General features: G+C 40.7%; 1 protein-coding gene across 1 annotated transcript; it reads left to right on the top strand.

Annotated features, from left to right (window-relative positions):
* The first annotated feature begins 98 nt into the window (after positions 1-98).
* TAF5 (TATA-box binding protein associated factor 5) lies at positions 99-12,825 on the top strand. Its single transcript, XM_062579540.1, has 11 exons — positions 99-621; positions 1,711-1,951; positions 3,123-3,438; positions 4,090-4,253; positions 4,669-4,804; positions 5,844-5,964; positions 7,355-7,484; positions 8,457-8,621; positions 9,061-9,238; positions 9,377-9,554; positions 10,926-12,825. Exons 1-11 carry the CDS (start codon positions 99-101, stop codon positions 11,141-11,143), a joined length of 2,370 nt encoding a protein of 789 aa, XP_062435524.1. The 3' UTR covers positions 11,144-12,825.
* Positions 12,826-13,274: the final 449 nt, after the last annotated feature.

Raw genomic sequence — 13,274 nt, 5'->3', positions numbered from 1 at the left:
GAGCGCACAGGAAGGCGGCCGCGCTTTGCCCTGACTGTCGCAAGAACGCCCGCGCCTGGCGGCGGCTCTCCGCCACCGGCGAATGGGGGCGGCGCAAGATGGCGGCGCTACCTGAGGAGCCGGCGGAGGTGGCGGCCGTGAAGCCGGACCCGGAGGCGGGGACGCCGCCGCAGCCCCCTGCGGCTCCGCCGGCGGCCGCCGCCGCTCCCGCCGCCCCCCCGGCCGCGGCGGCGGCGGAGGGGGAGGCGGCGGCGGGGAGCGGGGGGGAGGCGGCGCCCCCTAAGCCGGCGGCGCCGGGCCCGGCCGCCTCGCCGGCGGCGCTGGACCGGCAGACGCTGGCGGCCGTGCTGCAGTTCCTGCGGCGCAGCAACCTCCGCGAGTCCGAGGAGATCCTGCGCCGCGAAGCCCGCCTGCTCGGCGACGACCTCGGCGGCGGCGCCCTCAGCCCCGCCGGCGCCGCGCTCCTGGGGGCCGCGGGCGGAGACGCGGACGGCGCCGCGGGCGGCGAGGCGCTGCTCGGCCGGGTCACCGCCGCCGCCATCGCTGTCGGAGGCAGCGGCGCCCCCGGCGCCTCCTCCAGCCCCGGAGCGGCGGCGGCGGCGGCCGTGCCGCCGGGGAAAGGTGAGGCCCGCCGCGGGGCCGGGGCCGGCGGGGGGCGGGAGCGGAGCGGAGCCGAGTAGGGCCCCTGGGGCCGCTCCGCGGGAGCAGGGGGCCGAGAGCGGGGTCGGGCGCCCTGTCAGCGCGGAAGGTGCCTCCCCCGGACTTCGTGCCCCGTCTCGGCTAGCGGCAGCGCAAGAGGCTGAAGGTTTCCTTTGCAGTCCGAGGGGATGGTCCAAGAGGCGGCCGCAGGGATGCGGGTCGATGCCCGCTGGACAGGCTGCGGTTTGAGGAAGGAGCCGTAGGATACTTGTAAGGGAGGCTCTACCTATTTCTAGTCTGGGTTGTCAGTTAGTTGATGTGTTCGTTTGTGTTAAGAGAGCTTTTGAGCAATGGGTTGCACAGAACAGCTTCACAGAACGCTGGAAGTATTGTGAAACTTCTGGAACAGGCATGTTAGAGATTCAGTAAACTTTATAGTATAAAGTTTGCCTGTTCCCATTATCACCTAGTATGATTGTATTTACATAAAGGTGAAGTGATGAAAACATATATTGGCTGCTGTGGAGAACAGAGCTCTTAAGAGTTAGTAGCCAGTGACAAGAAGTCATTGTCCTGTGGTAGTTGTGTTGTGGTCCCAGGGAATTGTTCACCTGAAGCTATTTTTTTTAGTAGAAGCAAAGTAATTACAGTGGGCATATTTTACAGGCTCAGAAAAGTTCCGTTTTCTTTTTCTTTTTTTTTTTTTGACTGTTTCTAGCCTGAGCAGTAAAGAGAACTTATTCTGATGCTGTTAGTTCTTTTTACCTTTTATGTAAAATCTTAGCAGAATTAGGCTATGTGTTTGTTAACTAACTTATGGGCAACCATTGGCAAGAAAGTACCAAAAGTAGCTAAGGGTGCAAGACTTGGCTGGGGGGCTGTAGTTAATGTCCTGCTGCCACCCTCTCCCCTCCGCTTAATGTTTAAGCAGTATTGAACAAGCATAAGACTTGGGGTTTTATATTTTGCTCTGAGCGCTTCACCTTAGCAGAGGATGCGTTAGCCACGGTGTATTTGCTGGTTCGTTCAGTCTAGCTTACAAGTTCTTATTATATGGTAATCCTTTTGCAGTTGGAGGAGGTGTTGTTGTGGAAGACCAGCCAGATGTGAGTGCAGTATTATCTGCCTACAATCAGCAGGGGGACCCCACACTGTACGAGGAATACTACAGTGGATTAAAACACTTCATTGAGTGTTCCCTGGACTGTCATCGAGCCGAATTGTCCCAGCTATTTTATCCTCTCTTTGTGCACATGTATTTGGAATTGGTTTACAATCAACATGAGAGTGAAGCAAAGTCTTTCTTTGAACGGTAATTTATTTTCGTTTGTGTATTTACATTAGTTTTGGTTAGCTACTTTTATTAAATCTGTGAGCTATAGTAGCATAGGTGTGTGTGTGTGTGTATATATATATATATATATATATATATATATATATGAATGTGTTATTTTTCTTCTCTAATGGTGAAGGGATCTGGACTCTGAACTAGCAGTATCATGGATTACTGTAACAGTTCTTAAATCCTTTTCGAATTTGTGTTACAAACTTGCAAACTGCATGCTTTTAAACTGTACATGTGTAGACTTTGAACCACCTTTATGATGGGCTGGTGTGAATTTGAATTGGCTGATCAAATCATTAATGAAGAGATGCTGCTTTGTTAGGGAAAGATTGCTAGGTCATTTTTTAACACCAAAAAGAATTGCACCAAAATGCCAAAGTACTCCTTGTAAATATTTTCTAATGTCATGTTTTGTGCATAGAAATTCCTCAAATAAGATTGAAGTAGCTCACTTTTGGCTAACCTTCAATTTTCTGTTTCCCCTATGTCTCAATCATTTGAGGAGAAATTCAAATTTCATTTGTTTTGTTTTTGGTTTCAGACTAATTATGAAAATACTTCAACCCAAAAGGATAACTTTTTACCTCTTAAATATGGTCAGAAAAAATAGTTCTGTAAATGTAGTTAAAATGTTGCCTCCAACTGGTATTTTATAATATGGTTTGAGTAAAATGGAAAACTTGCTTTCTCTGGACTCATGTCAGCTTTTAGATATTGCAAATAGGGAGTGTGAAACATATGTTCATTGTGGAACATGCATGTTCATGTAATGAATTGGCTATAAATAGTTTTACTCAAAAATGCGCTGTACTTTATGGTGCTGCAAACTAGAGTTTCTGTAAATAAGCATGTTAGCTAACTGTTTGCTACTGGAAGTACCCTTTTCCTCATAAAATTCTCTGAGCTTCCATTTATTTGTTCTCTTCATCTTGGTTTTTAGCTGTTAGATACATTTACTTTGTACTGTAAATCACTGCTGTGTCCCCCTCCAGAATGAATTTTATTTCGGCAGTAGAAATAATTCCATGTATAATTAGTAGCTCCCCAAAGTTCTTTACATGTGTTTTGTTTAATGTGTTTGCGTAGGAGAATAGTTTTCATAATAAGCATTTTATTCTATCTTAAATTGTTTCAATAGGTTTCATGGAGATCAGGAGTGTTATTACCAGGATGACTTGCGTGTATTATCTAGCTTAACCAAAAAAGAACATATGAAAGGTAATGAGACTATGCTGGATTTCCGAACAAGCAAATTTGTGCTGCGTATTTCCCGTGACTCTTATCAACTCTTGAAGAGGCATCTTCAGGAAAAGCAGAACAACCAGATCTGGAACATTGTTCAGGAACATCTCTATATTGATATCTTTGATGGAATGCCTCGCAGTAAGCAACAGATAGATGCTATGGTTGGAAGCCTGGCTGGGGAGGCAAAACGAGAGGCTAATAAAGCAAAGGTAGGGGGCAATGATTGTTTTACTTCTATTACTGAGCAATCTAAAAGGGAGACATTTTACACTTTAGTGTAGGCTGACCATTGCTACTGGAGATCTTAAGAGACAGCGTGAACAAAGAGTGGTGTGTTTAGGTTCTGGCAGAGATACCGCTGTGTGGTCTCTGAAGAACGTGTTGAATCACTGCAAGAGACAGTTCAGTTTGGTGGACTGAACACAAGGTTAACTCCTGAATTATTCAGTGGTTTTAAAATGAACATTTGACTCTGTCTTCCTCTCTTGTATAACAGAGGTAATTCCTACTTTTTGCCGGTTGCTATTGCAAGGACTGTTTGTGTGGATCTTGATATACTACGTAGAAAAAATATGTAAAGCTGTAGGGGTTCTGCTTTAAGAATGTGCTAAAAGAGAGTGGGAGAATTTGCAATTGTTCAGACTAGTTGTTAGATGAAACAGCAGAACATATACATCATCGTATCGTTATAGGATGACCAGTAATATATGCAGCAATATTAAAAATAACAATTTTAAATAGGCAGCTCTGTTATTCTACAGTCTTGGACTGTTACATTGAAGAGTTCCTATTTCAAAAAACACTTTTCTGTAGGAACAGCAAATATTGTTTTATCTCATGCCTGTCTTATTGATTTGCAGGTTTTCTTTGGTTTACTTAAAGAACCAGAGTTTGATGTGCCTTTGGATGATGAAGATGAAGAAGGGGAAAATGAAGAGGGAAAACCAAAGAAGAAAAAACCTAAAAGAGATAGTGTAGGGTCAAAAAGTAAAAAACAAGACCCTAATGCTCCTCCCCAAAACAGGTAACAAGAAAATCATACGCGGTGAGGGCTTGTTAAATTCAGTCTAGTCATACTCTGCATCGCGGCTCATGTGACTTTTTTTTTTGGGGGGGGGGGGGGGGGCTTTATGGCTACAGCTGGAATGGCCAAAGGAAGTAATGGAAAGCTTGGTGTATTTTTTCCCAAATTAAAATTTTATTTGGTTATTCTCTAATCACTTCAGACTTGATTATTTGTCTTCCACTGCCTGTCTGGAATGAAATGTCTGGAAGAGCTTTTGGCTTTCCTTTTTTTCTTTTTGTCAGTTAATCTTTTGCATAGTCTTTCATTCTTTCAATTCTTGTTTTATATTTGAATATTGAGATGTTGAGGTATCTGTGTTTAAATTGACAATACGGAAAGTGCTTTTAGTTCATAAAATGTGTACTGCTTGTAGAATTCCTCTGCCCGAACTGAAAGATTCGGACAAGTTGGATAAAATAATGAATGTGAAGGAAGCTGCAAGGCGTGTGCGTCTTGGCCCAGACTGCTTGCCGTCCATCTGTTTCTACACATTTCTTAATGCTTATCAGGTTAGTAAAAGAAGGACTTGGATTGTAGGGAAGAAGGAATCAAAGTGGCAAATATCACACTCTTAAGAGAAAAAGGAAGTTCTGATGTGTGATTCTGTTTAGGCTTGTAGACTGAGGTAACTGGGTTGACTGTTAAATAGTGATTCTACTCTAAGTTTTTCTTGGTGAATATTGAAGTCATAAGTTTTTAAGCGCTTAAAATCTGGGACAAACCTGGTACGTGAAGTGAAACTGGCACTGGGCATAAGCAAGCATGGCAGTTACTTAAATTAGCAGAGTGCTTGAAGGAACAAAATATCCGTGGCACCAGTGCCTTCACCTTACAGAATTAAACATTGGAGAGCCAAGCTGGCAGCTGCTCTTGCCAATGCGGGAAAGAGCAACTACCACTGCTGGGAGGAGGCCCTGTGAGCAGAAACACTCATTTCCCGTGTCCTGGCCATTCTCCATCATCGTTAGCAAGCTGGAGTTAACAGCTCCTCTGCTCCCTGTGCTAGGAGGAGCCGGACTCTGGCCCCTAGTCCTCAAGATAGGGAAATAAGATGTTTATTCAGAGTTTTGAGAAATCTTGTGCCATTTAGCTCACTACTTTCCTCTCTTTCTTAACAGAGTTGGCAAGGCTTACTGGAGTGTATGGAATGAGCATCTTAACTCTTTAAAAAAATATTTAAAGACTTCCCTAAACTATTTAATTTCTGTGTCTTTTGCTTTAGTTTTGCGGTAATTCTTTCTTTCACTTTTCATGTGGGGCGCTAAGTGTATTTTGTAGAATACACTTGAATACAGTAGATAATTTGCCCTGAAATACTGGAAAACAGTACTGTTGTATTATTAACCAGGCTTTGTTCATATATTTTTATTCTTCATGGCATAAGGATAGGGGGTTCATTTCAAGCAGATGTATACTTTTGTCTGGTCTACATTAGAATAATTTTTTAAATAAATCAGTCTAATTTTCTTACTAGTGTTCAGCATTTTATAGTACTCAAATGCATTGCAAAAGATACAAACTTAATATAAATGGCTGTTTTGTATGTAGGGTCTAACTGCAGTGGATATTACAGATGACTCTAGCATGATTGTAGGAGGCTTTGCTGACTCTACTGTCAGAGTGTGGTCTGTGACTCCAAAAAAGCTACGTAGTGTGAAAACAGCAGCAGGTAATTAAATAATGCATGCTCGTCTTAAAATATTATGGTCTTATGACAGCTATGCTTTGTGTGAACAGAGAAAGATGTCTGTACCAGGAGAATTGTTTTCAGTGGTTAGATGTGGTCTCTTCATTAATTTTGGAAGAAGCAACATGTGCACAGATGTGTTGTTTCTAACTATAATATACAATATGCAATATTTTAAAAAGGAATTTTCAGTGCCAGATAGAGAGGAAATCCCTTTTTTGTCACTGAAAAGAAGCATTTTATCTTTGCTCTAGTCCTTGGTTGGGCATAATCCATAAGCATGTACCCCTTTTGTTAACTAATAGGTTATATTTAACCTCGGTATTATAGAAATTTAGAGTTTGGAATGCGCAGAACATTGGGCTGTATGGTATGTTTAGCCTTGCTTGCTAATGGGATATGTCTTAGGCAACTGGTCCGCCTCTGACTAACTTTTGAGCCCATTCACCATTTTCAGCCAAATTTGACAAGCAGAAATCTTGGAGATGACTGTATTCCTACAGCTTTCCTGAAAACAATAATTCAGCAACAGTAATTCTCTTCCCTTTAGCCAGAAGCAGTGCTGGAAAGGCTTCAGAGAACTCAGTAGTTACTTGTTGTGCTTGTCTGCTGCTAGGTAGTCAGCTTGGAGTCAACCGTAGTGCATCTTGCTTCTTGAATGGATGGTAGCTCTGGGGTGTAGGAGACAGCTCGGTATAGGGGACTTAGGAGAGAGGCTAGACGTATCTTGTGGTAAATCAAAAGGGGGAACTTTGAGAATGAGGATGGAGGAAAATGTCAAGTATCTCAACACCTACACAAATTCATGGAAATCAGGCTTCTTTAATTCTGTTGTTCATGAAACAGCATGTTATGTTTGAAGCTAGATACCAAATGAACATTTCTTAATCTTTATATTTAACTGGGATGTGGTTGTGGTGTTCAGCAAACAGTAGCCTACAAACTAAAAGTTATTTTAAGTTGCACGTAGCATGTAGCTGTCAAAACACATTGATGCCTGAAGAGTGCATTTTTGGCATATTAACCTTCTGGGAGAAGACATGAAAATTTGGCATTTCTATCAAGAAGCTTTTAGTTTGTTTAGAGAGACTGCATGGTATGTCTATGAAAAAATAACATACCAGGATTAATTTATTTTAGCTCTTAGTGAAGACTAGAGAAAAAGTGGTTATTCATGTAAAGCATTGTTTTAATCTCTTCTAGTGGTAAAAACACTTTTAAATGCCATTTTGAATTTCAGAATTGCCAATTTCAGGTGCTATGTCTTGTTCACATCATACTTACCTCTTAAAAAAAAAATACTGTTTTGCTGTTTATGACATTGTCTTTGAACGTCTGACAGTTGTTATGCATGAACTTTGAAATGTTACAGACCTCAGTCTCATTGACAAAGAATCAGACGATGTCTTGGAGAGGATCATGGATGAGAAAACTGCAAGTGAGTTGAAGATTTTGTATGGTCACAGTGGACCTGTCTATGGCACCAGCTTCAGTCCTGATAGGTAAAATAAGTTTCCAAGTTCCCTAGATAGCTTGTCTCGTATCTTGATTATATGCTACTGGATATGAACATGTTGTTAATGCAGCTTTTTCCTGAAGGTTAAAGTGATTCTTGTATATGCAGGACATAAGGAGCTGCTGTATGTGAGTATAAGTGCTCATTAAGCCCGGAGTGTTGGGCATCATCATTTTTTATTGAAAATCAGTGAGAAGCTGAGGATGCCCAGCACTTTTTTTTTTTTTTTTTTTTTTTTGAGATGCAGGATTTAAATGGCAAATAGATCATCTTAATGGCAAACTGTAGTTATGCTGGGTTTTAACCAAGTGAATTGGAGAGAGAGAAACTACTGCAGCATTCATTTTACTTGAGATACTGCAAAACTGGACCGAATATAACCTCTCTCTGTGCTTATTCAGGTTTCACTTATATCCTGGAAGCCTTTGTTTTCAAAATGTATAGCATAGTATCTTTAAAATAAGAGATTTAAAAACATTGTGTAATTTTGAGAGTCTAAACAGTAGAAAGTACATTTAAATAGCTGAAGTATTGCTCACATGCACATGGCTACACAAGAAACAACCATAGCAGAAACACAGCTGGGAAGTAAGCTTTGTATGGAGTATCGGCATTTTGTTTAGTATGTTCTTGTTTTGAGTAATAATATAACAATTTAGTGGTCATTCTTTTCATATAATTGTAATTAAAGACAAGCTGTTTTTTTCCCCAGTATTGCTGTGTCATCGATCAACATACCAGACTGTCCCTTTTTGCATAAGGACCTAAAAATGATTCTTTTTGAATTGGTTATTGTTTCTTACCTTGCCAAAAGCATTCATTTATACATGATAAGCTAAACAACTGCTGGTCAATGGACAATTTCTCTTATCATAGAATTCTCGAAGTATTTGTGTAGTGCATATACAGTCTCTGTGTAAGTTCCATATATAACGTGTTCTACTTTCTCCTGTGACAGAAACTATCTCTTGTCCTGTTCTGAAGATGGCACTGTCAGGTTATGGAGTCTCCAAACATTCACGTGTTTGGTGGGATATAAAGGACACAACTATCCAGTATGGGACACACAGTTTTCCCCTTATGGATATTACTTTGTGTCAGGGGGACATGATAGAGTGGCTCGGTAAGAAACTGGATAATGTTTTTACTTGTCTGGTAACTTTGTGGTGGATGCACCTTGCAAGCGATGAGCTGATATATTCTAGCCCACTCTCCTACTAGGAATTGGAGTTCATTTGTATTAAAAAAAAATTTTTTTTGATGTAGTTTTGTTTGCATTTCAACACATTAAATTATCTGAAAACAAATGAGATGGTATGCTCTTAAGAGTCCATCTATTCATAAATATTCTTTTGCTTTGTTTAACGACCATGATAGGATATTCTTCCTTTCCATCTTCTGAAATACATATTTTTCCAAAGCAGTCCATGCTAATTTAATAAATTGACCAGTAAGAAACCAGTAAGAAACCACTGCTTAATTACTTCCTGTATTCCTCAATGTGCTACATATCTTTAACTTCATTAGGGTTTTATTTATTAATAAAAATTTTTTCTTTCCAGTCTCTGGGCAACAGATCACTACCAGCCTTTACGAATATTTGCTGGCCATCTTGCTGATGTGACATGTACCCGATTTCATCCCAACTCTAACTATATTGCTACGGGCTCAGCAGACAGGACTGTACGGCTCTGGGATGTTTTGAATGGGAACTGTGTAAGAATATTCACTGGACATAAGGTAAGGGCACATTACTCGCAGTATGAAAGTGACCTTAGTTCTGAGGTGACATGTTGAAAAGCAGAGTTCAGAACAAATACTGTTTGACTGAAGGTGAGTAGACCTCATTAACTAATTCTGCCCAAATGTATGTTTCAGGGACCAATTCATTCATTGGCATTTTCTCCCAACGGACGATTTCTGGCTACTGGAGCAACAGACGGACGAGTTCTGCTCTGGGACATTGGACATGGCTTGATGGTGGGAGAACTGAAAGGGCACACTGACACTATCTATGCGCTCAGATTCAGTAGAGATGGGGAGATCTTAGCATCAGGTAAAACTCACTGGAAACGGTGAAGTTTCCATTGCGATCCATCAGTCTGAAGCAGAACAATATAACTGATTCTTTAAACCGAGGAAAGCAAATTAGAATCAATTGCCTAGCAAAAGCACCAGATTAAACTGGTGCAAGTTGAGTACTTACAGGACTTTTAACTGTGGGCCTTCACTATGCTGGGAACTGAAGAAAAAGTGTTACACTGTTAAAAGATAGTGCAGTGAGGTTCAGGATCTTTGTACAGTAGTGGTGGGGATAGAAGCAGAAATAAGAAATAACTCTTGGGTAGAAAAGTGGCTGTAGTAAGAGAGGAGCAGGATATTAGAATGAGAAGATGCCAAGCAGAAGGACTGTTAAGAGGAGAAAGGAAGAGATGAGTTATTCCCTACCTTAGTATTTCTTTGTGCTAGATCTTTTGATGTAGAAAGATGCATGTAATATTGCATACACACACATACACTCATGTGGAAATATGCGTGTAACAACAGTCAGCTCTATCAGCAGTGGTACTTCTGAGGTCTGCTCGTTTTTCTGGCTCGTCCAAGTGGGTTTTCTGGTGTCTAATATAGCAGAGCTTGTTTTCCATTTTCCCTTAGTGGAAGCACTAAATTTAGTCTCTCCAACTTTAGTCAGCTGTTTTCATAAAATCTGTAGGACTTATTTTTAAAATGTTACTCTGTTCTGTAAGCTGGTTGAAATTAGCCAACACATTCAAGGTACTGATAGAGAAAACAATGCATGGGCACTGCAGTCACATCAGGATAACTTCCTTAGGAAGGACTAAAAATATTTTAGGATGGTTTTGTAGTACTTTCCTGATTGGAGTGCAGTGAGAATCCCCAGTGAGCCACTACCACAGGAGTGAAAGCTCAGAGACAGGGTGTACGTTTGATCTGGTCCACAGGCTGGTTTGTTCAATTTGTCTGTTAAAGTTAGTGAAAGTAGTGAAAAGAGGTCACTGGGCCTGTAATATGCTGCTCTCTTTCCTGTATGGAACAAAACCTGTCATATATGATGGAATCATAAACATACCCTGAAATTGGCATTAGCCCTCAGGATAGACCTGCCTTCTTGATGCTGATCAGTGTAATTCAAAACCTGTATGTTTGGAGAATGAAGTTTCTTGTGCTTTATCCACAGAGCTTTCATTTTAGATTACATGAAGGCTGCAATGCTTGAACTTTAATGTGCATGTTCAGTTATGTTAGAGGCTTGTTAAAATCTGTTTGTTCGCAGAGGTGCGTAAGTGTTCCCTGTTATGAGCAAACCTACTTCTATGAGCTTTACTTTTTGCTATGCTAACTTTCTCCCAGTAACTTTTTTTTAAAGTATATGACCTTAAACTGTTGTTCTCCATTTTCTTCTTAGGTTCCATGGATAACACAGTTCGGCTGTGGGATGCTGTGAAAGCATTTGAAGATTTAGAAACTGATGATTTTACTACTGCCACTGGACATATAAACTTGCCTGAAAACTCACAGGACTTATTACTAGGTACATACATGACCAAATCAACCCCGGTTGTACACCTCCATTTTACACGCAGAAACTTGCTGCTAGCTGCAGGAGCCTATAGTTCACAGTAAATTATGAAGCTATAAGACTGACTGTACCAAGTCATTGCAGTAATGACCTCAGGATTTGAGACAAGGAGGAATGTCTTGTACAGGTGGACCCCACTAGTTTGTTGCAGGAAAAACAAAACAATGTAAACTAATGCAAGCAGCATCTTCTCAGTTCTGCATTTCATATTTATCCATTATTTGAAAATACTAGAGATTGACAAGACATCATGGCTTTTAAGGAAGGAATTATTTCATGGTGCTTTTGATAAATATATATATATATGTAAATGAAAATGGCTGTCTCCTCTCAGAGATGGTTTTGAGCTCTGCTGAAACTTTTGGAAAGTTAACAGCCTCACTATGTGTTCTCAAACAATTTTTTAAAGCACTTAATTTATGGTTGGCAAATGTTTGCTCAATCTCAAATATAGGTAAAAATTGTTCAGATACATTCAGAAAAGAGCGTAGTGGAATTCACCATAGCCTGGGCTGGGCAACAGGTATGGCGAGAGCAACACTGCAACAAATAGGGCACTGAAAAAGTAGGCCCAACAGGCAGAGGCTTGTGGGGAGCTACAAAGAAGCTACAGGTATAGCTTTTACGTATCCAAGTACTAAGTCTCGAAAAGATTTCAAGCTACTGTGCTCATTTGAGGTATTAGAAATGCAGGTCTTGTCATTCTGTTTTCAGAGGTAGCCTAAATGTTTTAAGTGTGATATATAACCAAAAGTGAAACCTGAACACTTTATTGTATGAAAAGAAAGGATTGAGGCACAACTGAAATACTTCACTCACTCTTAAAAACAGTGGACTTTGACAGTGGACTATACCCTTTTGTGGTATATTAGAAAAGATCTAAAGAGCTTTAAAAACCTGCTTGCTTTCTGCACAAGACTTAATATATCAAACTGTAAACATAGTGAAGAGCCAAGAAAGGGAAAGATTGCAGTCCTAAGTGTAGGATCAGTTTGCTTCTGAAGCTTTTCGAAGGTCAGCTTGTCTGCTGAGGTGACGATTTCTTCCCACCACAACACGTTATCCAGTACCCCAGTAAATCTTCCTGGAAAAATCAGTAAAACTCAGAACTTGACTTCTAAGGAAAAGGAAAGCATGGAAAACACTGGGAGGTTCTTTCTGTGTCTTTTAATAGAAGCAACAGCACTAAAGGACAGGCCCCATTTTTTTCAGGTATTTTACAAGGTATACAGGGGGAAATCTGTTTTGTATTCCTCACTACTTCCAGTAAGAGCTTGGACACCTGTACAATCTGCTGGCTCTCTAGAGAAAATAAAAGTGAGACTTTACATTTCTAAGGTAAAGTGAACAGAGAACTACCTCCCATCTCACCCTTTCTCTGACTCTAACCCTTGGAGTAAAGGTGCATTACATGTCAAAATAAAGGGTGGAAAAATCCATTAGGAAGCTCACCTTGAAATCCTCTTTAAGGAAGAAAAGATTAAAATTATGGGGGGGAAGGAGTTGTATGTTATGGCTGAGTTGTTGAGGTACCAGTACTAACAAAACTTCCTAGTGCTCGATATGAGCAGTTGGATTTTAGTACAGTTATGGTGAATCAAATAAGTTGCCTAAAACAAAACATGTACAGTTTTGACAGCTTAAAAAAAAACACTGCCACATTTTGCCTTTGTATTTTGTACAGTTTTATACTTTTGATATTGTAATAAATACTAAAACCACTTAGTTTGTGTCTATAGACTCTATATTACAGAAAGACATTTTCTTCCCTTGATAGTTGCAATGGAAGCAAGACCACTGTTGGTAAGTGAACACTGCTAAGGGAAACAATTTAGAAATGGGTAGTTGATATCTTACATTTAACTATTTAATGCATTTTAGTTCTAACAGTGGGTGATGGGTTCTAGTTAATTAGGTGCATTACATTGTTACAGCAACCATTCCTCTGAAAGATTGTATATAGTGGAGCCCTGCTATACAAACAAACTGACAGGAGGAGGAGAATTTCTTTGAACTGCACTTCCCTTTCCCCACTAACCTGTACATTTATGCCCACCTGCTGCTGCCCTCGGCTCCAGAAGTATGCTTGTATGCTTCAGCACCCAAAGTCCTAGGTTCAACCTCTGCTGCTGGCAGCCTTCCAAGAAAGATGGTGGTGTTTAATCACATTAAATG

This window comes from Rhea pennata, chromosome 7 (genome assembly GCF_028389875.1).
Source record: "Rhea pennata isolate bPtePen1 chromosome 7, bPtePen1.pri, whole genome shotgun sequence".
Taxonomy (NCBI): domain Eukaryota; kingdom Metazoa; phylum Chordata; class Aves; order Rheiformes; family Rheidae; genus Rhea; species Rhea pennata.
Note: the sequence above shows the minus strand (reverse complement) of the source record. Positions and strands in the feature narration are given on the sequence as shown.